Below are 23,545 nucleotides of genomic sequence, written 5' to 3' on the forward strand. Positions count from 1 at the left end.
AGTGACGGATGCTGGTTAACAAAGACGACAACAAATGGTAGATTTTAAATTTTTAACCGCATTAATAAGGTCACTGATGTAAATTAAAAATAGTATCGGCCCAAAGACAGATCTTTGTGGAACGCCAAATTCTATTCCAGAAGGGTTAGAAAAGTCCGGATCAACTGAGATGACTTGACCAGATAAATATGATAGAAACCCAGAACAAGCATTCCTTCTTACACCAATATGGGGCAGTTTCCAAAGAAGAATCTTGTGTGTTAATGAGACGAATGCTTATCGAACATCGAGAAAAAGAGCAACAGGTATCCGAACAGTCAAGAGCTGAATGTAAATAATACAAGAGAGTTGCGCGTGCATTCTCAGTTGAGTGCTTCGCCCTAAAACCAAACTGAAAATCATAAAAAAGTTTTTATAATAAAGAAAATCAAGAAGTCGAGAAAGCATAGCTTTTAAAAAAATTTACTAAATACTGATCAAAGAGATATGGGACGATAATTTGCAGGATCATTCTTTGATCAACCTGTAAAAAGAGTAATAACACGAGCAAGCTTTAAAGCGCTTGGGAAGACACCATTTTCAAAAGAAACATTGACAAGTCTCACGAGGGCAGAAACTTTGATAGAAAGAATGAACTTGACAACCTTAATCGGAATACGGTCAGGGCCAGAAGGCGAAGAGCCCCTCGAATCATTGACAATTCTGGCTGTTTCAGCGTCAGAGACAGGTTCCAATGGCATTGATTTAGGACAAGGTGGTCCATGGTACGACTTAAAATGAGGTAGAGAAGAAGAAGTACTTACAGAAGAGGCTGTAGTTTGGCCGCTATTAGCAAAATAGGAAGTAAACGTATCTTGAACTTTTAGGTCACTCTCTACATTTTCGCCATCTATCACAGCACTTGAAGGGACCGAATGAGACAGAGAAGATGGCCTAGTAACAGAATTGATTACCTGCCACGCACCCAGGTATTGATTACTTCACCGCACACAGAAACACTAATTAGGCAAATTTTCACCACTTGTGCATTCTACGAAAAGACAAAATGTAAAAAGTCGATAAAATAACTTGAAGAAAAATGATCATTAATGAAAAGAAAATGCTTGGTGAGTATTTTTAGGGATAAGTGAATGAAGAATTTGGAGATTGCGTAAAACATCTTTTCCCTCTGTTTGAGTCAGAAATAGCCACCCTTAAGATATTAAATAAAAAAAACTAATCTTTTTTTGCTGAAAGTAAGGAGCACCATTAAAACTTAAAACGAACAGAAATTACTCCGTATATAAAATGGGTTGTCCCCTTTGCAATCCCTCGCTCTTTACGCTAAAGCTTTTAATTGTTTTAAAAAGTAGAATTGTGGCAAAGAGTCAAACTTTAGCGCAAAGAGCGAGGGATTGCGGAGGGGACAACCCATTTTATATACGGAGTAATTTCTGTTCGTTTTAAGTTTTAATGTCGCTCCTTACTTTCAGCTAAAAAAATTAGTTTTTTTTTATTTAATTTCTGAACGTTTTTGAATTAATGCATGTTTGGTTTTGGCTCTCCGCACATAAATTATTAAAATGAAATTTGTATATTAATTCTTTTTTTGGCTAAATGGCTTTCACTTAGTTTTGATCAGACGATTTTGAGAAATAAGGGGTGGAGAAGGAGGCCTAGTTGCCCTCCAATTTTTCGGTTGCTTAAAAAGGCAACTAGAACTTTTAATTTTTAACGAACGTTTTTATTAGTAAAAAATATACGTAACTTATAAATTAGCAACTTACGTAACAAACTTTCATAATCTTATATTTTTATTATGTATACAAGGGGGTTTCTATCCTCGTTAATACCTCGCTCTTTACACTAAATCTTAAGTTTTGTCCCAATTCTTTAAGAATGACACCTGAATTAGAAAGGCCGTAGAATAAATAGTTGAAATTACTAAAAATACTTTAGCATAAAGAGCGAGGTATTTATCTCCTCCTAAATACCTCGCTCTTTATGCTAAAGTATTTTTGGAACCCCTCATATGCGTAATAATCTCTGTTCGTTTTAAGTTTCAATGCTACTCCTTTCTTTCATTTGAAAAAACGTTTTCATGTTTATTTTTCATTGTTTTCCTATAGTAATGCTAGAAAATCATGCGCCCTTTTCCTTGAATTTTTCTTCCCCCATGACAGATTCCTCCAAGGAAAGATCTTCCAACATAGCCCCCTCCCCTCAGCCCCACCCCCCAAACAAAATAAAATCCCCCTGAAAACGTCCGTACACTTCCCAATAACCATTACTATATGTAAACACTGGTCAAAGTTTGTAACTTGCAGCCCCTCCCCCAGGGATCGTGGGGGAGTAAATCATCCCCAAATACATAGTTATTATGGTTTTCGACTATGCTGAACAAAATGGCTATCTCAAAATTTTTGATCCGTTGACTTTGGGAAAAAATGAGCGTGGGAGGGGGCCTAGATGCCCTCCAATTTTTTTGGTCACTTAAAAAGGGCACTAGAAGTTTTTATTTCCGTTAGAATGAGCCCTCTTGCGACATTCTAGGACCACTTGGTCGATACGATGACCCCTGGAAAAAAAAAAAAATAAAAAAAAATAATAATAAACACGCACCCGTGATTTGTCTTCTGGCAAAAAAAAAAAAAAAATGCAAAATTCCACATTTTTGTAGATAGGAGCTTGAAACTTCTACAGTAGGGTTCTCTGATACGTTGAATCTGATGGTGTGATTTTCGTTAAGATTCTAAGATTCTAGGGGGCGTTTCCTCCTATTTTCTAAAATAACGCAAATTTTCTCAGGCTCGTAACTTTTGATGGGTAAGACTAAACTTGATGAAACTTATATATTTAAAATCAGTATTAAAATGCGATTCTTTTGATGTAGGTATTGGTATCAAAATTCTATTTTTTAGAGTTTTGGTTACTATTGAGCCGGGTCGCTCCTTACTACAGTTCGTTACCACGAACTGTTTGATAGACCGGTGATATAGAATTTTGTTGCTCAGGTAGGAAGGATGGAGTGCAAAGACAGGGAATAGGGCTGATGTTCTTAAAATCGAGACAGTCAAATCCAAGCTTTAGCTAAAAAATTATCAAATCAAAAATGAAACTGTGTTAAAGACATACTTGTAAAAAGATTGTCGAATTTGAAACTTACTAGCCACATTGTAGATTGGCTGATAATAATTGTTATCAAACGCTTACAAATCAGATTACGAAAGTACTTGTTAACGAAAGCTAACGAGGAATTCCCATGAATAAAAATAAGATTAAATCTGATTGAGTCAATGTCAGTTGGGACCGTATCGTTAACGGTTGTATTACAGAGTCAACACTAGAATCTACTTAGTAAAGTGCGAAGCACATTTATGGTCTTATTTATATTTTGTTCCTGGTCACTTCGTATACAAAAGGTTGTCATCAAAATCTTGGAGAGGACTCATTCTATTGGTGCTCGAATGTTCTGATGCTTTTTTCAAGGGTCGGGGGGTAATTAGAGGGAAATCAGCCCCCTCCCTTCCTTTTTTGGTCCTCGGTGATCTCAGCGTTCCTTGGTGTCAAGTCAACATTTTGGCATAGCCATTTTGTTCAAAATAGTGAAATAGTCAGCTTAGTATGCCTTTGGGGCCGAAATGACCCATGCAGTTTCTTGGGTAGTGGGACTCAATTATTCAAATTGCCCAATGTTTACTTATAGGTTTTACACTGGAAAAAGTGCACGTATTTGATCCTGGTTGTCCAAATGGCTTGAAACTTTCAGAGATCATTCCCTGGGCTAGGAGCACCTTTCAGATTTTTTCAAAGGATCTAAGGGGACTAAAACGTTTTTATTCCTGATCCGTAATAAACTTGCATCCTTGATTCCCTGGGTCAAGAAGAACTTAATGTAGTACAAACAGATTCACTTGAACCTGACGGCAAATATTCCCTAAAAAGAGACAGAAACTTTTGTTTTCTATTGCCTTAAAATTTATATCTGAAAGCTCTGAGGCTAAAGGAACCCCCGATTCTCAAAGGAAAAAACCTTCTTTGTCAACAAACCAACGAGCCTTTTCCCTGAACTCCCTGAAAATTAGAACCACGGGTGTTAGGGCGAAAGGGGGGCCTATAACTTTATAAAATATATTCTAAAGGACACCTAGCCCCCAAAGTACGATCAATTTTAGTTTTGGGGTACAGGCCCCACAAAAATAGGGCTTGAGAGGGGCCAAAAATTTTTTCCTGGTGTTGGCTCCCCAATATCCACAATAAAAAGTGAAAATCACTCCCTTCAAAAATGGGACCCGAAAAAGAGTTAAATATGTTTACATCCTGAATGCCTTGAAACCTTCATGCATAAATTACAGGCGATGACCTTAATGCCCAAATAAAATTGACCCTAGAATGACTCTGGATAAAAATGGACAAAATTTTTGTTATAGGCTTATAACTTGTATCTGTAAGTCCTTTGAACTCGAATGCAACAAAAAATAAAAAATATTGATTTGCCTGAAAGGGGACAAAAAAACAAAACAAAAAAAACACAAACTTCTTTTTTTAAACGGATTGGAACTTGCAACCATATGTCCCTTGACCAATTTGCTCTCTACTAAAAACAAAATACGTTTAAAATGTTTTCGCTGGTTTTTACTTTAAAAATGAAAAGCAATTAAAACTTTAAGGAATGTATATGAATATTAAACCGACTTTCTATGGTCATTTGTGTGTTCTTTTTTTTGTCAATAAAGTGCAGATTAAGTTTTGGTCTTGAGAAGGCATGGGGGTTGTCAGCCCTACTCATGTTAATTTTTTCTCGTTTTTAGTTTGACGCAGTTATTTATTATAATTTCTGTTCGTTTTGAGTTTCATTTATTTATTGATGGTTATTTGTGGTAGTTTTATGCTTAGAAGGTTATTTGACTTTATTTCTGCTCATGTTTGGCTTACTGAAGCTCTTTACTTTTAATCTGAAACAAATTCTTTCTCCCTAATGCAGAGCCTCCACCCTCTATCTAGACACTTTTGACATTTTCTCGTTATTTTCCCTTACACGTAGAGCGTAAAAAAGTGTAGCATTCACCCACTAGAAATTCCAATTGAACTAAATCTTTCAAAAAATATTCTAAAATTTTTAATGGAATTTGGTCTATTGGTAAGTTCTTGAATTGTCGGGAATTAGGTTTGATTACCCCTTTTGAATAAGAAAGATTCGTAATGGTTAGGTCTTTCTAAGGATTCAAGGGTAATACTAATCAAGTTAACATACAAGAGCTAACTTAAAGAAGAGCACAACCACCTTTCCCTACCGTTTCTTCTGAAAACGTCTATAAGGCTTGAGTTGTCATTTGTACATTGCTGCAAACAATATGTATTTTGATGCGTTGTCAAAACATTAACAACAACAACAAACTTTCATGGTAAAATCAAGGTAACAGAAAAGAAAAGAAATTAGAATAATCATATCTCTGATTTTCAGTTTAATTTTACTATTTTAAAAAGACTTTTCTTTGTCAAAACTTTTCCTTTTGGTTCATTCAAACATTTAAAAAATTGATGCCCAAACAAAACTTTTAAAATGAAGAGTGGCAGTTTTTGAAGAAACCTCTCAAGTTGGTTGAAGCTATGTTTGGAATTGACCAATCCAACGATTTAAAATACGATTCTGCTGTACATTTTAGAGCAATATCAAACAGTTCGTGGTAACGAACTGTAGTAAGGAGCGACCCGGCTCAATAGTAACCAAAACTCTAAAAAATGGAATTTTGATACCAATAGCTACATCAAAAGAATCGCATTTTAATGTTGGTTTTAAATATATAATTTCATCAAGTTTAGTCTTACCCATCAAAAGTTACGAGCCTGAGAAAATTTGCGTTATTTTAGAAAATAGGGGAAACGCCCACTAAAAGCTATAGAATCTTAACGAAAATCACACCATCAGATTCAGCGTATCAAAGAACTCTGGTGTAGAAGTTTCGAGCTCCTATCTACAAAAATGTGGAATTTTGCATTTTTTGCCAGAAGGCAGATCACGGATGCGTGTTTATTTGTTTTTTTTTTTGTTTTTTTTTTGTTTTTTTTTTTTCCCAGGGGTGATCGTATCGACCCAGTTGTCCTAGAATGTTGCAAGAGGGCTCATTCTAACGGAAATGAAAAGTTCTAGTGCCCTTTTTAAGTGACCAAAAAAATTGGAGGGCACCTAGGCCCCCTCCCACGCTAATTATTTTCCCAAAGTCAACGGATCAAAATTCTGAGATAGCCATTTTATTCAGCGTAGTCGAAAAACCTTATAACTATGTCTTTGGGGACGACTTACTCCCCCACAGTCCCCGTGGGAGGGGCAACAAGTTACAAACTTTGACCTGTGTTTACATATAGTAATGGTTATTGGAAAGTATACAGTCGTTTTCAGGAGGATTTTTTTGGTTTGGGGGAGGGGTTGAGAAGAGGGGGATATGCTGGGGGAACTTTCCTTCGAGAATTTGTAATGGGAGAAGAAAATTTCCATGAAGGGAGAACAGGATTTACTACCATTATTTAAAAAAAAACAATTAAAAAATAAAAGTGGAAAAGCTTTTTCAGCTGGAAGTAAGGAACAGCAATAAAACTTAAAACAAACAGAAATTACTACCCATATGATGGGCTCACCTCCTTCTAATACCTCGCTCTTTACGCTAAAGTATTTTCAGTAATTTCAACTACTTATTCTACGGCTTTTGTGTTTCAGGGGGTCATTCTTAATGAATTGGGATAAAATTTAAGCTTTAGTTTAAAGAGCGAGGTACTGACGATGGGGCGAATCCCCTCATATATATAATAAAAACATGATAATACAAAAGTTCTTTACGTAAGCTAATTTATAAGTTACGTAAATCTTTTACCAATAAAAAGATTCGTAAAAAATTAAAAGTTCTAGTTGCCTTTTTAATTAACCAAAAAATCGGGGAGCAACTAGGCTTCGTCCCCCGCTCTTTTTTTCTCAAAATCATTCGATCAAAATTATGAGAAAGCCATTGAGCCAAAAAAAAAAAAAAATATGCAAATTTCGTTTTGATTATTCCTCTGCGGAGAGCCAAAATCAAAACATGCATTGATTCAAAAACGTTCAGAAATTAAATAAAAAAAACAAGTTTTTTAACTGAAAGTAAGGAGCGACATTAAAACTTAAAACGCACAGAAATTACTTCGTATATGAAAGAGGCTGCTTCCTCATCAACGCCCCGCTCTTTACGCTATAGTTTTTTACTGTTTTAAAAAGAAGAATTGAGAAAAAGAGTCAAACTTTAGCGTAAAGAGCGGGGCGTTGATGAGGAAGCAGCCTCTTTCATATACGAAGTAATTTCTGTGCGTTTTAAGTTTTAATGTCACTCCTTACTTTCAGTTAAAAAAACTTGTTTTTTTATTTAATCTGTAACAGGATGAAAGATTTTTTTTTTTAGCGCACATGTTCCATAGGCCAAAGAATTTAAGGGTTTGATTTTCAAGCCATTAAAGCCTCATAATCGCAAGCAAAAATAATTTTTTCACATTAGAAACTCCATTGGTCGTGGAACTCGTGGTTAAATTTCAAGTAGTTTTGAAGGAAGAAAAAAATAGAATAGTTTTGGGTCTTTTGTCGAGTCTTTGTTTCGGGAGAATCCATGTTTTTTTCTCTCTCTTCTGCGTGATGGTTATTTTAGCCGGAGCGATTAATAGTGTACATTTCATACTAATTTATGTCAATATTTTAGGCCCCTTAACCACCCCCTCCTCCTTCCTTAAAAAATGTGTGATCTTCTTGCTCAGAGAACAATCCAGATTCTTTGCCGGTCGGACACCCAAGGTCAACCATGCTAAAACCTATCTGCGAACAAGTTGCATAATTTACGACCCTTGCTCCAGGGCTGTAGGGGTTATCTCATCCCTGAAAGCACATTTATAGGACATTTCGACTATTTTCAGAAAAATAGCTTCCTCAACATTTTGAGCAGATTTCTTGGATTGCGGGGGGTCTAATAACAAAAAAGGGCCCTAGAGGGGGAATTAATACCCTCCAGTCCTTACCCTTAAAAAACAACGGAGATTTCAACTTCCAATTATCTGAGAGCCCTACCAAATTCATACAGCCCCACCCTTCGATATGAAACTGTTGGGGAAAAACTAATAGCCTACATTGAAGGCGGATACACTTAACAAGCTGACATTAGAGTTTTGCCTCTAAAACTACTGAAAGAGCTATACTGTTATGAGTGTTATTTAATCAGGATAGGCGTCTTATGCTTTCTAAATTATTTGCAGCTGACTAGATTTCATTGATAGTGGCCGGGTTAGTGATAATTAAATCGTAAGCGTCAATTGCGGGGGTGGTGGCAATTTGATAGGGGAGAGGGTAGCTCTGGTAGCAGTAGAGGTTTGAAAAGATTTCTAGAATGTTCTTCCCATTGGCCTTTCGCTTGGTGTTTGATAGTGATGAATCTATCGTTCCCATCCAGCAGGCTACTACCGACGTTGTGAGAAACTACATAGTAGCTATATTTTAATTAAATATTTAGTTGATATTTTGGTTAGGTTAGGTTAGTTTCGGTTGCGTACTTAATATAATGCTGTCTGGGCGGCCCCCTTCCATAATTCTTTGTTGTAGTTTTCATAATTTAGTTGATAAACCATTATATTTTAATAATGTTTTGTTTCATTAGCATTAACCAAACTTCAGTTCTCGACAGGACTTGAGTGTGGTGGCAGTAAGACCACAAGTACTGAATTGCTTTCTAACTTCACAATGTCCAAATACTTTACCTCCATCCCCCCTAATGTGCAAATATATAGGCCAAATTACATATTTTCCATCTATTCTATCACTTCTCTTTGTCTTGTCTCACGCTAATCTGAAAGAAACTAACGGAAAAAATGGTTCTATAATGTGTCAATGAATGAACAACTTGAGCGGTAGTGGGTTTATCATACAAGTACCCTGTTTTATGCTCTTGTCAAATATACCAATCTGTTCACTCGCGAATCCCCCCCCCTCATTATGGTCCCATAGATAGCCCTAATAATATATTTTTCCATTAAGATCAATCAAGTTATATATTATAGCTCCCATGTTTTAAACCAGTGATCTTCTTAGTCTGGAATTTATCTTCATGTGTGATTGAGTGCGTGATTTACCAAAATATTATTTGATTTAAATTGAATAGTAATTAGCCAGATTAATTCTGATAACTTGGTGGAGGTGAAGCATATCTTGATAACTTTAGATAAACTAATGGCAACTTCGAGGAGGTGGAGCATTATTTAAGGAGCAACGGGGATCTTCTTTTAAATGGGCTTTATGCAATACGCAGGACCTCTGGCCGTGGGGATGAAAAAGTTATGTGCCCTCTGGACGTATATTTTACGGATATTTATATTGTTCCATGAATACTAATATAGAACGTTACAATTTTGATCTGGTGATATATGGAGCTTTGAGGGTGTCCGGGAGCATGAATGGTTACCCCTTTATCTTCATTGGCTTTAAGACGACACTAGAACTCTTAATCTGTTATTGAATGTGTCCACCCTGAAGTTTACACAGCCATCTGTTATGTATGCTGTCGCAAGAAACAAGAAACTTAAAAACATGGCTGATATATTGCTCTTTACTGAGTCAACGCTATTTGATTGATCATCTGTTTTTTTATGGTAGCCTGTGGTTCAATGTTTTTCCAGAATCACACTTTATGAGTTTACTCCTTTAATATTGATCCAAGAACCCCCCCCTCCTTAAAAAAATAGCCAAAAACTTTGCTTGTCGATCCTGATCAAACCGGTAAACAAACTATTTTCTTTTGGTCGGAGAAGTGTAAATTTTCTTTGAAATACTGCTTAATTTGGCCACTTGTTTATTCTTTTGTCATATAAAGGTGTTTGTGTGAGTTGGGGTGGGGGTGGAGGGTGGATGGCTTGTCTGCTCTGTGAAGGCACTCATTACCAAGGCTAAATAACTTTAGACTCTGTCAATGGACCTAAAGCCTTGATATTAACATTGTTTTGATGGCTAAACGCATTTTATAAATTGTGATATTTTTTTTTGTCTGGCGAACATAGACTTACCAAAATAAAAAAAATCTTGCGGCACTTATGACCTAGACTGTCACTTCCAAAGTTATCAATAGAACTAAAGCCTTAACATTAAAATTGTTTCTGTGGCTGAATACATTTTTAAACAACTATTTTGTTTTTAGTTTTGTTGGCAAACGTAGATTTACCGACAGAAAAAAAAAAAAATTATTGACCAATTTTCTATTACCAGAATTAAAGGTCGTCTGAATTTCTTTCAAATTTACAGCCTTGGAAGAGAAAATAAAGGTTCATTTTTCTACTCCCCCACCCCAAGTAGTAATTTTGGTCAATGTTCATATTACCTGAACAATTGTTTAGGGTCATGAAACTATTGTTAACAGATGCATTTTGACTTTTTGAATATCTTTTCTCTCTTGCAAAACTACCGCAAGCTCAACGTTATGGAGTTATTCCTGCCCGAATATCCTGTATTTACACATATAGAATTGCAATAATTTCCATTTTCATTGATCGGATATTTGAAATCGCGAATCTGTAATAATTTAGAAATAAATTTGGGCTATATATTTGCAAATTGGGGGGGGGGGGGGGGGAGGGGTAAAGCATAGCATATATTAAATACGTAAACTAACCATTGCTGTATTTAATATATGCTATGCTTTACCCTCCCCCACCCTAATGTGCAAATATATAATAACTCCATAACGGTGAGTTTGCGGTAATTTTGCAAGAGAGAAAAGATATTCAAAAGTCAAAATGCATCTATTAACAATAGTTTCATGACCCTAAACAATTGTTCAGGTAATAGGAACATTGACCGTAATTTTCTATCGTGTACGTGTACATGTGTATAAGATTGATTAAACACTTACTGGATTGTGAATAATAAAATTGTTGTATTTATATTCCCTTGACAATGGCGAATTCAAAAGTTTTTGAACTTCTCTGTCAGTACCACATTGCTGATAAAAAGAACTGCTTGTGTTTCTAGCCTCAAACAACTGTCGAATTTTCATATTATCCGATCTTGTAGCTAATTCATATTCCTTCAAAGATAAAACCATGTTTCTATTAAATCACGCGCCGAGTCAATTTACAACTTGACAAACTCTCTCAGATCAATTCAACTACTGAAGTAAAACTAAAAACTGATTATTTTTTCGAGAGATCCACTCCATTTGTGTGACTCATCTTGTGCGCATGTACTGCTGTTGGATTTCTGTTTTATCCAAAATTTGTTGAGTTGAACGTATTCAATAAAACTTGAGATGGGTAATGTATATTTCTTATATTGGCAACAAAATTGCAGCTTCCCAAAAAAATATTGAGAGAGCAGATGCGGTTTTAGGGGTTAAGGGCAGAGGTGACACTTGCCCGTGGCGCAGACATCTTAGGGGCGCAAAATTTCAAATAAATTATCTAACGGCTATAATCATTTTGTAATTTAAAAATTTTTTACTTTAATTAAAATAAACAATAGGGTCCAGTTGGTAGTATGTATAAGCAAACTGAATCTGAAACTTTCATTAGATACGTATTTGTTAAACAAAACGCACCTAAGAAATGAAGTTAAGTTAATCCTAATGAAAATATCAAAACATGATGATAATATAATGCTGTAGAAACAAAATTGGGGAAATTATGACAAAGAATAATGGAAAGCAGGCCGCGCTGAACGCATTATATTAAATACCTAACCCAGCCCCTAATCACTTCTAAATATCAAATATTTAATCAAAATATACCTAAATCGTAGTTTTTCTCACTAAAAATAAGCAAATCATAACCGATTCCAGAGAGGAAACCGGTTTCTATCAGATCTTACACAGCGTAATTCTTGAGTGTTTCGTTTAACAGACAAGTACCTTTCTTTTTTTTCATGTCTCCGTCAACCTTCCTTGAAAAAAAGCTAAGTAGACCGACTTTAATTGATTTGATGTTTCTTGTAATATTTTGCATTAAAATTTTGTTAATAAATGGAAATTTGGTTAATTTGAAATAAATTTTTCATTAGGGTTGAAAATTTTTAGAATGTAGGGGAGTGGTGCTAATCAAAACTTTCGCCCGGGAACAAGAGAGGTCAGAACCGCCACCATGAAACAGGAAAAAAAAGAAAGTGTCAGAAGTTAAATTAGACTGCGTAATTCAGATGCACCAAATATGGCTGTCTATTTTCTTCCTTGGGGGCAACAGGCAAGCCAGGAAGAAGGGGTTGCAGTTTTACTGTCATCTGTCAGAACTTCGCTTTACCCTTGCAACACACGAATTGATTCCTCTTTTACACGGTTTCCAAATATTATAATCGATTCACTCAAATAAGCCCCCCTCCTGATTGTCCCATATCTAGCCACTGTAATGTATTTCTTTGACAACAGTTATCTTTTTTGTCTGGAATTAAATGAAAAAAAACTAGTTTTTTTAACTGAAAGTAAGGAGCGACATTAAAACTTAAAACGAACAGAAATTACTTCGTGTATTAAAGAGGCTGTTCCCTTCTCAACGCCCCGCTCTTTACGCTAAAGTTTGACTCTTTCTCTCATTTGTACTTTATTAAACAGTAAAAAAATTTAGCGTAAAGAGCGGGGCGTTGAGAAGGGAACAGCCCCTTTCATACACGGAGTAATTTCTGTTCGTTTTAAGTTTTAATGTCGCTCCTTACTTTCAGTTAAAAAAAAAACTAGTTTTTTATTTAATTTCTGAACGTTTTTGAATTAATGCATGTTTGATTTTGGCTCTCCGCACATAAATTATTAAAATGAAATTTGCATATTAATTCTTTTTTTTGGCTAAATGGCTTTCTCTTAGTTTTGATCAGACGATTTTGAGAAATAAGGGGTGGGGAAGGAGGCCTAGTTGCCCTCCAATTTTTCGGTTACTTAAAAAGGCAACTAGAACTTATAATTTTTAACGGACGTTTTTATTAGTAAAAAATATACAAAAAAATTATAAATGCCTATCTCAAAATTTTGATCTGTTGACTTTTGGAAAAAATGAGCATGGGAGGGGGCCTGGGTGCCTTCCAATTTGTTTGGTCAATAAAAAGGGCACTATAACTTTTCATTTCCGTTAGAATGAGCCCTCTTGCGACATTCTAGGACCACTTGGTCGATACGATGACCCCTGGGAAAAAAAAAAAACAAGAGCTAAGAGCTCATATGGCACTTGTGACGAGGCAAGAAGAGCTAAGAGCCAAGAGATCATATGGTATTTGACAAGGTTGGAAGAGAGCTCATATGTTATGAGCTCTAACAAAATTCTATGAATCAATAGATTGATTTAAAAAAGAAAATAAGAGGCTTAATGCCGGTTAGTATTTCAAACAGTTCGTGGTAACGAACTGTAGTAAGGAGCGACCCGGCTCAATAGTAACCAAAACTCTAAAAAATGGAATTTTTTGATACCAATATGATACCAATGATACCAATGATACCAATAGCTACATCAAAAGAATTGCATTTTAATGCTGGTTTTAAATATATAAGTTTCATCAAGTTTAGTCTTACCCATCAAAAGTTACGAGCCTGAGAAAATTTGCGTTATTTTAGAAAATATGGGGAAACATCCCCTAAAAGTCATAGAATCTTAACGAAAATCACACCATCAGATTCAGCGTATCAGAAAACCCTACTGTAGCAGTTTCGAGCTCCTATCTACAAAAATGTGGAATTTTGCATTTTTTGCCAGAAGGCAGATCACGGATGCCTGTTTAGTTTTTTTATTTTTTTTTTCCCAGGGGTGATCGTATCGACCCAGTTGTCCTAGAATGTTGCAAGAGGGCTCATTATAACGGAAATGAAAAGTTATAGTGCCCTTTTTAAGTGACCAAAAAAATTGTAGGGCACCTAGGCCCCCTCCCACGCTAATTATTTTCCCAAAGTCAACGGATCAAAATTCTGAGATAGCCATTTTATTCAGCGTAGTCGAAAAACCTTATAACTATGTCTTTGGGGACGACTTACTCCCCCACAGTCCCCGTGGGAGGGGCAACAAGTTACAAACTTTGACCTGTGCTTACATATAGTAATGGTTATTGGGAAGTATACAGGCGTTTTCAGGAGGATTTTTTTGGTTGGGGGGGAGGGGTTGAAAAGAGGGAGATATGCTGGAGGAACTTTCCATCGAGAATTTGTCATGGAAGAAGAAAATTTCCATGAAGGGAGAGCAGGATTTACTAGCATTATTTAAAAAAAAACAATTAAAAAATAAATATGAAAAAGCTTTTTCAGCTGGAAGTAAGGAACAGCAATAAAACTTAAAACAAACAGAAATTATTACCCATATGAGGGGCTCACCTCCTTCTAATACCTCGCTCTTTACGCTAAAGTATTTTTAGTAATTTCAACTATTTATTCTACGGCTTTTGTGATTCATGGGTCATTCTTAATGAATTGGGATAAAATTTAAGCTTTAGTGTAAAGAGCGAAGTACTGACGATGGGACGAATCCCCTCATATATGTAATAAAAATATGAGAATACAAAAGTTCTTTACGTAAGCTAATTTATAAGTTACGTAAATCTTTTACCAATAAAAAGATTCGTAAAAAATTAAAAGTTCTAGTTGCCTTTTTAATTAACCAAAAAATCGGAGGGCAACTAGGCTTCGTCCCCTGCTCTTTTTTTCTCAAAATCATTCGATCAAAATTATGAGAAAGCCATTTAGCCAAAAAAAAAAAAAAAAAAAATATGCAAATTTCGTTTTGATTATTCCTCTGTGGAGAGCCAAAATCAAAACATGCATTGATTCAAAAACGTTCAGAAATTAAATAAAAAAAAAACAAGTTTTTTTAACTGAAAGTAAGGAGCGACATTAAAACTTAAAACGCACAGAAATTACTTCGTATATGAAAGAGGCTGCATCCTCATCAACGCCCCGCTCTTTACGCTAAAGTTTTTTACGGTTTTAAAAAGAAGAATTGAGAGAAAGAGTCAAACTTTAGCGTAAAGAACGGGGCGCTAATGAGGAAGCAGCCTCTTTCATATACGAAGTAATTTCTGTGCGTTTTAAGTTTTAATGTCGCTCCATACTTTCAGTTAAAAAAACTTGTTTTTTTTATTTAATTAAAATAAGAGCTCTAAGTCACGATGTCGTTCTAAATATCAAAATTCACTAAGATCCGATTACTCACTCGTAAGTTATAAATACCTAATTTTTTCTAATTTTTCCTCTCCCTTTAGTCCCCCAGATTGTCGAATCTGGGAAAACGACTTTATCAAGTCAAATTGTGCAGCCCTCTGACACGCCTACCAATTTTCATCGTCCTAGCACGTCCAGAAGCACCAAACTCGCCAAATCACTGAACCCCTCCACCCAACTCCCCCAAAGAGAGCAAATCCAGTACGGTTATGTCAATCACGTATCAAGGACATTTGCCTCTTCTATCTACCAAGCTTCATCCTGATTCCTCCACTCCAAGTGTTTTCCAAGATTTCCCTCTCCAACTCCCCCTAATGTCAAAAGATCTGGTCGGGATTTGAAATAAGATCTCTGAGACATGAATTCCTTCTAAATATCAACTTTCATTAAGATCTGATCACCCATTCGCAAGATAAAAATACCCCAATTTTCACGTTTTCCAAGAATTTCGGTTTCCCCCTCTAACTCCCCCAGTGTCACAGGATCTGGTCGGAATTTAAAATTAGAGCTTTAAAGCACAAGATCCTTCTAAATATCAAATTTCATTAAGATCTGGTTACCCATTCCGAAGTTACAAGTACCTCAATTTTCAAAATTACCCCCCCCCCTCAACTCCACCAAAGAGAGCAGATCCGGTCCGGCTACGTCAGTCACGTATCTTAGACAGGTTTCTATTCTTCCCATCCAGTTTCATCCTGATCTCGCCGCTTTAAGTATTTTCTAAGATTTTCGGTACCCCCAACTGCCCCCCCCCCCAATTACGCTTGATCCGGTTAAGATTTAAAACAAGAGATCTGGGGTATGAGGTCCTTCTGAATATGAAGTTTAATGAAGATCTGATCACTCCTTCGCAAGTTAAAAATACGTCATTTTTTCTAATTTTTCAGAATTACCCCCCCCCCTCCCAATAGAGCGGATTCGTTCCAATTATGTAAGTCACGTATCTAAGACTTCTGCTTATTTTTCCCACCAAGTTTCATACCGATCCCTCCAATCTAAGCGTTTTCCATGAATTTAGGTTCCCCCACCCCAAACTCCCCCCAATGTCACCAGATCCGGTCGGGATTTAAAGTAAGAGCTTTGAGACACAATATCCTTCTAAATATCAAATTTCATTGAGATCCGATCAACCGTTCGTAAGTTAAAAATACCTCATTTTTTCTAATTTTTCAGAATTAACCCCCCCCCTAACTACCCCAAAGAGAGCGGATCTGTTCCGGTTATGTAAATCATGTATCTAGGACTTCTGCTTATTTTTCCCACCAAGTTTCATCCCGATCCCTCCACTCCAAGTGTTTTCCAAGTTTTAGGTTTCCTCCTCCCATCCTCCCCCCAATGTCACCAGATCCGGTCGGGATTTAAAATAAGAGCTCTGAGACACGATATTCTTCTAAATATCAAATTGCGTTAAGATCTGATCACCCGTTTCCAAGGTAAAAATACCTCATTTTTCGATTTTTTCAGGATTAACCCCCCCCAACTGCCCCAAAAAGAGCGGTTCCGTTCCGGTTATGTCAATCATGTATCTAGGACTTGTGCTTATTTTTCCCACCAAGTTTCATCCCGATCCCTCCACTCTAAGTGTTTCCCAAGTTCTAGGTTTTCCCCTCCCAACTTCCCCCCCCCAAATGTCACCAGATCCGGTCGGGATTTAAAATAAAAGCTCTGAGACACGATATCCTTCTAAATATCAAATTTCATTGAGATTCGATCACCCGTTCGTAAGTTAAAAATACCTCATTTTTTTCAAATTTTTCAGAATTAACCCCCCCCCCAACTACCCCAAAGAGACCAGTTTCCGTTCTGGTTATGTCAATCATATATCTAGGACTTGTGCTTATTTTTTCCCACCAAGTTTCATCCCGATCCCTCCACTCTGAAGTGTTTTCCAAGATTTTAGGTTTCCCCCTCTCAGCTTCCTCCCCCCCCCCCAATGTCACCAAATCTGGTAGGGATTTGAAATAACAGCTTTGAGACATGGTATCCTTCCAAACATCAAATTTCTTTAAGATCTGATCAACCATTCGTAAGTTAAACATACTTAAATTTTTCTATTTTTTCGAATTAACAGGCCCCCCACCCCCCCTAGACGGTCAAAGCGGGAAAACAACTATTTCTAGTTTAATTTGGTTCGATCCCTGATACGCCTGCCAAATTTTTCCGTCCTTGCTTACCTGGAAGTTCCTAAAGTAGCAAAACCGGGACCGACAGACCGACAGAATTTGCGATTGCTATATGTCACTTGGTTAATACCAATTGTCATAAAAACAAATAAACACGAACCCCTGATCTGTCTTATGGCAAAAAATACGAAATTCCACATTTTTATGGCACTTGGTATTAACCAAGTGACATATAGCAGTCGCCAATTCTGTCGGTCTGTCTGTCGGTCCCGGTTTTGCTACTTTAGGCACTTCCAGGTAAGCTAGGACGATGAAATTTGGCAAGCGTATCAGGGACCGGACCAGATTAAATTAGAAATAGTCGTTTTCCCGATTCGACCATCTGGGGGGGAGTGGGGGCCCGGTTAATTCGCAAAGAATAAAAAAAATGGAAGTATTTTTAACTTATCAGCGGGTGATTGGATCTTAATGAAATTTGATGTTTGGAATGATATTGTGTCTCAGAGCTCTTATTTTAAATCCCGACCGGATCTGATGACATTGGGGGGAGTTGGAGGGGAAAACCTAAAGTCCCGGTTTTCTACTTTAGGCACTTCCAGGTAAGCTAGGACGATGAAATTTGGCAAGCGTATCAGGGACCAGACCAGATTAAATTAGAAATAGTCATTTTCCCGATTTGACCATCTGGGGGGGGGGCGGTTAATTCGGAAAAAATAGAAAAAACGAAGTATTTTTAACTTATGAGCGGGTGATTGGATCTTAATGAAATTTGATGTTTGGAATGATATTGTGTCTCAGAGCTCTTATTTTAAATCCCGACTGGGTCTGATGACATTGGGGGGAGTTGGAGGGGGGAAACCTAAAATCTTGGAAAACACTTATAGTGGAGGGATCGGGATGAAACTTGATGGGAAAAATAAGCGCAAGTCCCAGATACATGATTGACATAATCGGAACTGATTTGCTCTCTTTGGGGTAGTTGCGGGGGGGGGGGAGTAATTCTTAAAAATTAGAAAAATTAGGTATTTTCAACTTACGAACGGGTTATCGGATCTCAATGAAATTTGATGTTTAGAAGGATATCGTGTCCTAGAGCTCTTATTTTAAATCCCGACCGGATCTGGTGATGGGGGCGGGGAGTTGGGAGGGGGAAACCTAAAACTTGGAAAACACTTAGAGTGGAGGGATCGGGATGAAACATGGTGGGAAAAATAAACACAAGTCCTAGATAGATGATTGACATAAACGGAACGGATCCGCTCTCTTTTGGGTAGTTGGGGGGGGGGGGTATTTCTGAAAAATAAAAAAAATGAGGTATTTTTAACTTACGAACGGGTGATCGGATCTCAATGAAATTTGATATTTATAAGGATATCGTGGCTCAGAGCTCTTATTTTAAACCCAGCCGGATCTGGTGACATTGGGGGGGGGGGGGGGTTGGGAGGGAGAAACCTAAAAATTGGAAAACACTTAGAGTGGAGGGATCGGGATTAAACTTGGTGGAAAAAAAACACGAGTCCTAGATACATGATTGACATAACCAGAACGGATCCGCTCTCTTTGGGGTAGTTGGGGGGGGGGGTTAATTCTGAAAAATTAGAAAAAATGAGGTATTTTTAACTTACGAACGGGTGATTGGATCTCCATGAAATTTAATTTTTAGAAGGATATCGTGTCTTAAAGCTCTTATTTTAAATCCTGACCGGATCTGGTGACATTGGGGGAAGTTTGGGGTGGGGAAACCTAAAATGATGGAAAACGCTTAGATTGGAGGGATTGGGATGAAACTTGGTTGGAAAAATAAGCAGATGTCTTGCATACGTGATTTACATAATTGGAACGGACCCGCTCAATTGGGGGGGGGGTAATTCTGAAAAATAAGAAAATATGACGTATTTTTAACTTACGAAGGAGTGATTGGATCTTCATGAAACTTCATATTTAGAAGGACCTCGTAACTCCGATATCGTATTTTAAATCTCAACAGGATCAAGCGTAATTGGGGGGGGCAGTTGGGGGGACCGGAAATCTTAGAAAATACTTTAAGCGGTGAGATCAGGATGAAAATGGATGGGAAGAGTAGAAACCTGTCTAAGATACGTGACTGACATAACTGGACCGGATCTGCTCTCTTTGGTGGAATTGGGGGGGGGGTGGGTAATATTGAAAATTGAGGTATTTGTAACTTACGAAAGGGTGACCAGATCTTAATGAAATTTGATATTTAGAAGGATCTTGTGCTTTAAAGTTCTAATTTCAAATTCCGACCAGATCCTTTGACATTCGGGGGAGTTGGAGGGGGGAACCGGAATTCTTGGAAAACATGAAAATTGGAGTATTTATATCTTACGAATAGATGATCGGATCGTAATGAAATTTGATTTTTAGAAGGAATTCATGTCTCAGAGCTCTTATTTCAAATCCCGACCAGATCTTTTGACATTGTGGGGATTTGGAGGGGGAAATCTTGGAAAAACACTTGGAGTGTAGGAATCGGGATGAAGCTTGGTGGATAGAATAAACAAATGTCCTTGATACGTGATTGACAGAATCGTACTGGATTCGCTTTCTTTGGGGGAGTTGGGGGGAGGGGTTCAGTGATTTGGCGAGTTCGGTGCTTCTGGACGTGATAGGGCGATGAAAATTGGTTGGCGTGTCAGGGAGCTGCACAATTTGACTTGATAAAGTCGTTTTCCAACGACTTGATAAAGTCGTTCGAATCCAGGATTCGACCATCTGGGGGGCAAAAGGGAGAGGAAAAATTAGAAAAAATTAGGTATTTATAACTCACGAGTGGGTGATCGGATCTTAATGAATTTTGATATTTAGAAGGACTTTGTGACTCAGAGCTCTTATTTTAAATCTTGACCGGCATTAAGCCTCTTATTTTCCTTTTTGAATCAATCTATTGATTCATAGAATTCTGTTAGAGCTCATACCATATGATCTCTTGGCTCTTAGCTCTTCTCGCCTCGTCACAAGTGCCATATGAGCTCTTAGCTCTTGTTGTAGATAGGAGCTTGAAATTTTTGCTATAGGGTTCTCTGATACGCTGAATGCGATGGAGGGATTTTCGTTAAGAATTTGTGACTTTCGGGGGATGTTTCCCCTATTTTCTAAAATGAAGCAAATTTTCTCTGGTTTGTAACTTTTGACTGGCAAGTCTAAACTTGATGAAACACATAGATTTAAAATCAGTATAAAAATAGAATTCTGTTGATGTAATATTGGTATCAAAATTCCGTTTTTTAGAGCTTCGGTTACTGTTGAGCCGGGTCACTCCTTAGTCTACACAGCTGGTTACCATGAACGGTTCGACTACAATTAACCATAACTCCTAAAAATAGTGTCAGATCAAAGGAAGAAGTACACTTTTACAACTGCCTTGTCCAAAAACCCTATTTAGGAAACTTACCGTCTCTTGACTTGAACAACAAGAAAAATGTATTGGCTCGAAAATCAAGAAAAGTAGTTAAAAAAAAAAAGAATTTGTTTTTTTCTTTATATTCGGATTACTTGGCACTGGACTATCGTAGAGAGCTGTTTAATAGCTCATTTTAAAGGATATTGCAAAATCTAGTGCCTTTTGTAATTAAAAAAATAATTTAAAATAAAAATAATAATTTTTAAATAAAATAGTTTTTTAAGAAAATCAGCATTTTTCTATAGCACTGTAGTAGTTTATTCTATCATCAGAAATTTGCCATATCTGCGTGCTTTTGTAATTAATTAAATAAAAAAAACTAGTTTTTTTTTAACTGAAAGTAAGGAGCGACATTAAAACTTAAAACGAACAGAAATTACTCCGTATATGAAATGAGTTGTCCCCTCCGCAGTCCCACGCTCTTTACGCTAAAGTTTGACTCTTTGCCACAATTCTACTTTTTAAAACAATTAAAAACTTTAGCGTAAAGAGCGTGGGACTGCGGAGGGGACAACCCATTTCATATACGGAGTAATTTCTGTTCGTTTTAAGTTTTAATGTCGCTCCTTACTTTCAGTTAAAAAAACTAGTTTTTTTTATTTAATTTCTGAACGTTTTTGAATTAATGCATGTTTGATTTTGGCTCTCCGCACATAAATTATTGAAATGAAATTAGTATATTAATTTTTTTTTGGCTAAATGGCTTTCTCTTAGTTTTGATTAGACGATTTTGAGAAATAAGGGATGGGGAAGGAGCCCTAGCTGCCCTCCAATTTTTTTGGTTACTTAAAAAGGCTACTAGAACTTTTAATATTCAACGAACGTTTTTATTAGTAAAAAATATACGTAACTTAAGAATTAAGTTACGTAACAAACTTTTATATTCTTATATTTTTTTTATGTGTACGAGGGGGTTATACCCTCGTTAATACCTCGCTCTTTACACTAAATCCGTAAGTTTTGTCCCAATTCTTTAAGAATGATCCCTGAATCAAAAAGGCCGTAGAATAATAGTTGAATCACTAAAAATTTTTTTTAGCATAAAGAGCGAGGTATTTATCTCCTCCTAAATACCTCGCTCTTTATGCTAAAGTATTTTTAGAACCCCTCATATGCGTAATAATCTCTGTTCGTTTTAAATTTCAATGCTATTCCTTACTTTCATTTGAAAAAAACGTTTTCATGTTTATTTTTTCATTGTTTTTTTTTATAGTAATGCTAGAAAATCCTGCGCCCTTTTCATTGAATTTTTCTTCCCCCATGACATATTCCTCAAAGGAAAGATCCTCCCACAAAGCCCTCTCCCATCAACCCCACCCCCCAAACCAAAAATCCCCATGAAAACGTCTGTACACTTCCCAATAACCATTACTATATGTAAACACTGGTCAAAGTTTGTAACTTGCAGCCCCTCCCTCAGGGATTGTGGGGGAGTAAGTCATTCCCAAAGACATAGTTATTATGGTTTTCGACTATGCTGAACAAAATGGCTATCTTAAAATTTTAATCTGTTGACTTTGGAAAAAATGAGCATGGGAGGGGGCCTATTTGCCCTCCAATTTTTTTGGTCACTTAAAAAGGGCACTAGAACTTTTCATTTCCGTTTGAATGAGCCCTCTCGCGACATTCTAGGACCACTTGTCGCTACGATGACCCCTGGGAAAAAAAAAACAAAAAAAAAAACAAACAAACAAATAAACACGCACCCGTGATTTGTCTTCTGGCAAAAATACAAAATTCCACATTTTTTAGATAGGAGCTTGAATTTTTGCTATAGAGTTCTCTGATATACCGAATGCGATAGTGTGATTTTCGTTAAGATTCTATTACTTTTAGGGGATGTTTTCCCCTTTTTTCCAAAATAGGGCAAATTTTCTCAGGCTCGTAACTTTTGATTACAAAGACTAAATTAATTGAAACTTGTATATTTAGAATCAGCGTAAAAATTCGATTCTTTTTGATGTATCTTTTAGCTCAAAATTCCGTTTTTTAGAGTTTCGTTTACTATTGAGCCGGGTCGCCCCTTACTACAGTTCCTTACCACGATCTGTTTGAAAGAAAATAATCGGTATTTCGGGGCTTCTGACATTATTACTCCTTGCGGAAGTTAGGCTCAAATTGAAAAAGGATTATATTTTTTCTCTGGGCCCCTTCCACCTCTTAGTTCGTTTATTTTCCCGTTAGTTTTCACCTGTTTTCGCTTTATAGTTGTGTTATCTCTTAGCAGTTCTTTCGTTAGTTGAATTATGGTTGTGGTATATATGTTTTATCGCTCGTATAGTTGTGTTATTTTCAAATTATACTCCATAATAGAGAGGCTCCGAACACCCAGCATTGTATATTAAGCTCTTAATTTGACGTTCTTTTCTAACGTGACCAGATTCGTCCTGCGCCCTTTTCATTGAATTTTTTTCCCTCGTGGAGTATTTCTCCAAGGAAAGATCATCTCACATAGCCCCCTCCCTCAACCCTACCCCCAAAACCAAAAAAATCCCCCTGAAAACGTCTCTACACTTCCCAATAACCTTATTTTATTTAACACTTGTGAACTTTGTAACTTGCAACCCCTCCCCCAGGGACTGTGGGGGAGTAAGTCATCCCCAAAAACATAGTTATTATGATTTTCGACTATGCTAAACAAAATGGCTATCTCAAAATTTTGATCCGTTGACTTTGGGAAAAAATGAACGTGGGAGGGGGCCCAGATGCCCTCCAATTTTTTTGGCCACTTAAAAAGGGAACTAGAACTTTCATTTCCGTTAGAATGAGCCCTCTTGCGACATTCTAGAACCACTTGGTCGATACGATGACCCCTGGAAAAAAAAAAAAAAAACAAACAAATAAACACGCTC

General features: G+C 36.8%; 2 protein-coding genes across 4 annotated transcripts in view; one reads left to right on the plus strand and one right to left on the minus strand.

Annotated features, from left to right (window-relative positions):
• The window catches only part of LOC136028907 (uncharacterized), a 41,192-nt gene extending 30,027 nt beyond the window's left edge, over nt 1-11,165 (minus strand). Inside the window, exon 1 of one of the 3 annotated variants that reach the window (XM_065706866.1) lies at nt 10,884-11,162. In XM_065706866.1, the coding sequence (XP_065562938.1) occupies nt 10,884-11,075 (192 nt within the window). In that variant the 5' untranslated portion in view covers nt 11,076-11,162. Of the gene's footprint in view, nt 1-10,883 lie in introns of all 3 variants that reach the window. The other 2 variants (XM_065706867.1, XM_065706868.1) reach the window with 2 other exon arrangements.
• LOC136028906 (tRNA (32-2'-O)-methyltransferase regulator THADA-like) overlaps nt 1-23,545 on the plus strand; it is a 190,001-nt gene that overhangs the window by 36,410 nt on the left and 130,046 nt on the right. The window lies entirely within an intron of this gene.

Source organism: Artemia franciscana, chromosome 7, assembly GCF_032884065.1.
Source record: "Artemia franciscana chromosome 7, ASM3288406v1, whole genome shotgun sequence".
NCBI lineage: Eukaryota > Metazoa > Arthropoda > Branchiopoda > Anostraca > Artemiidae > Artemia > Artemia franciscana.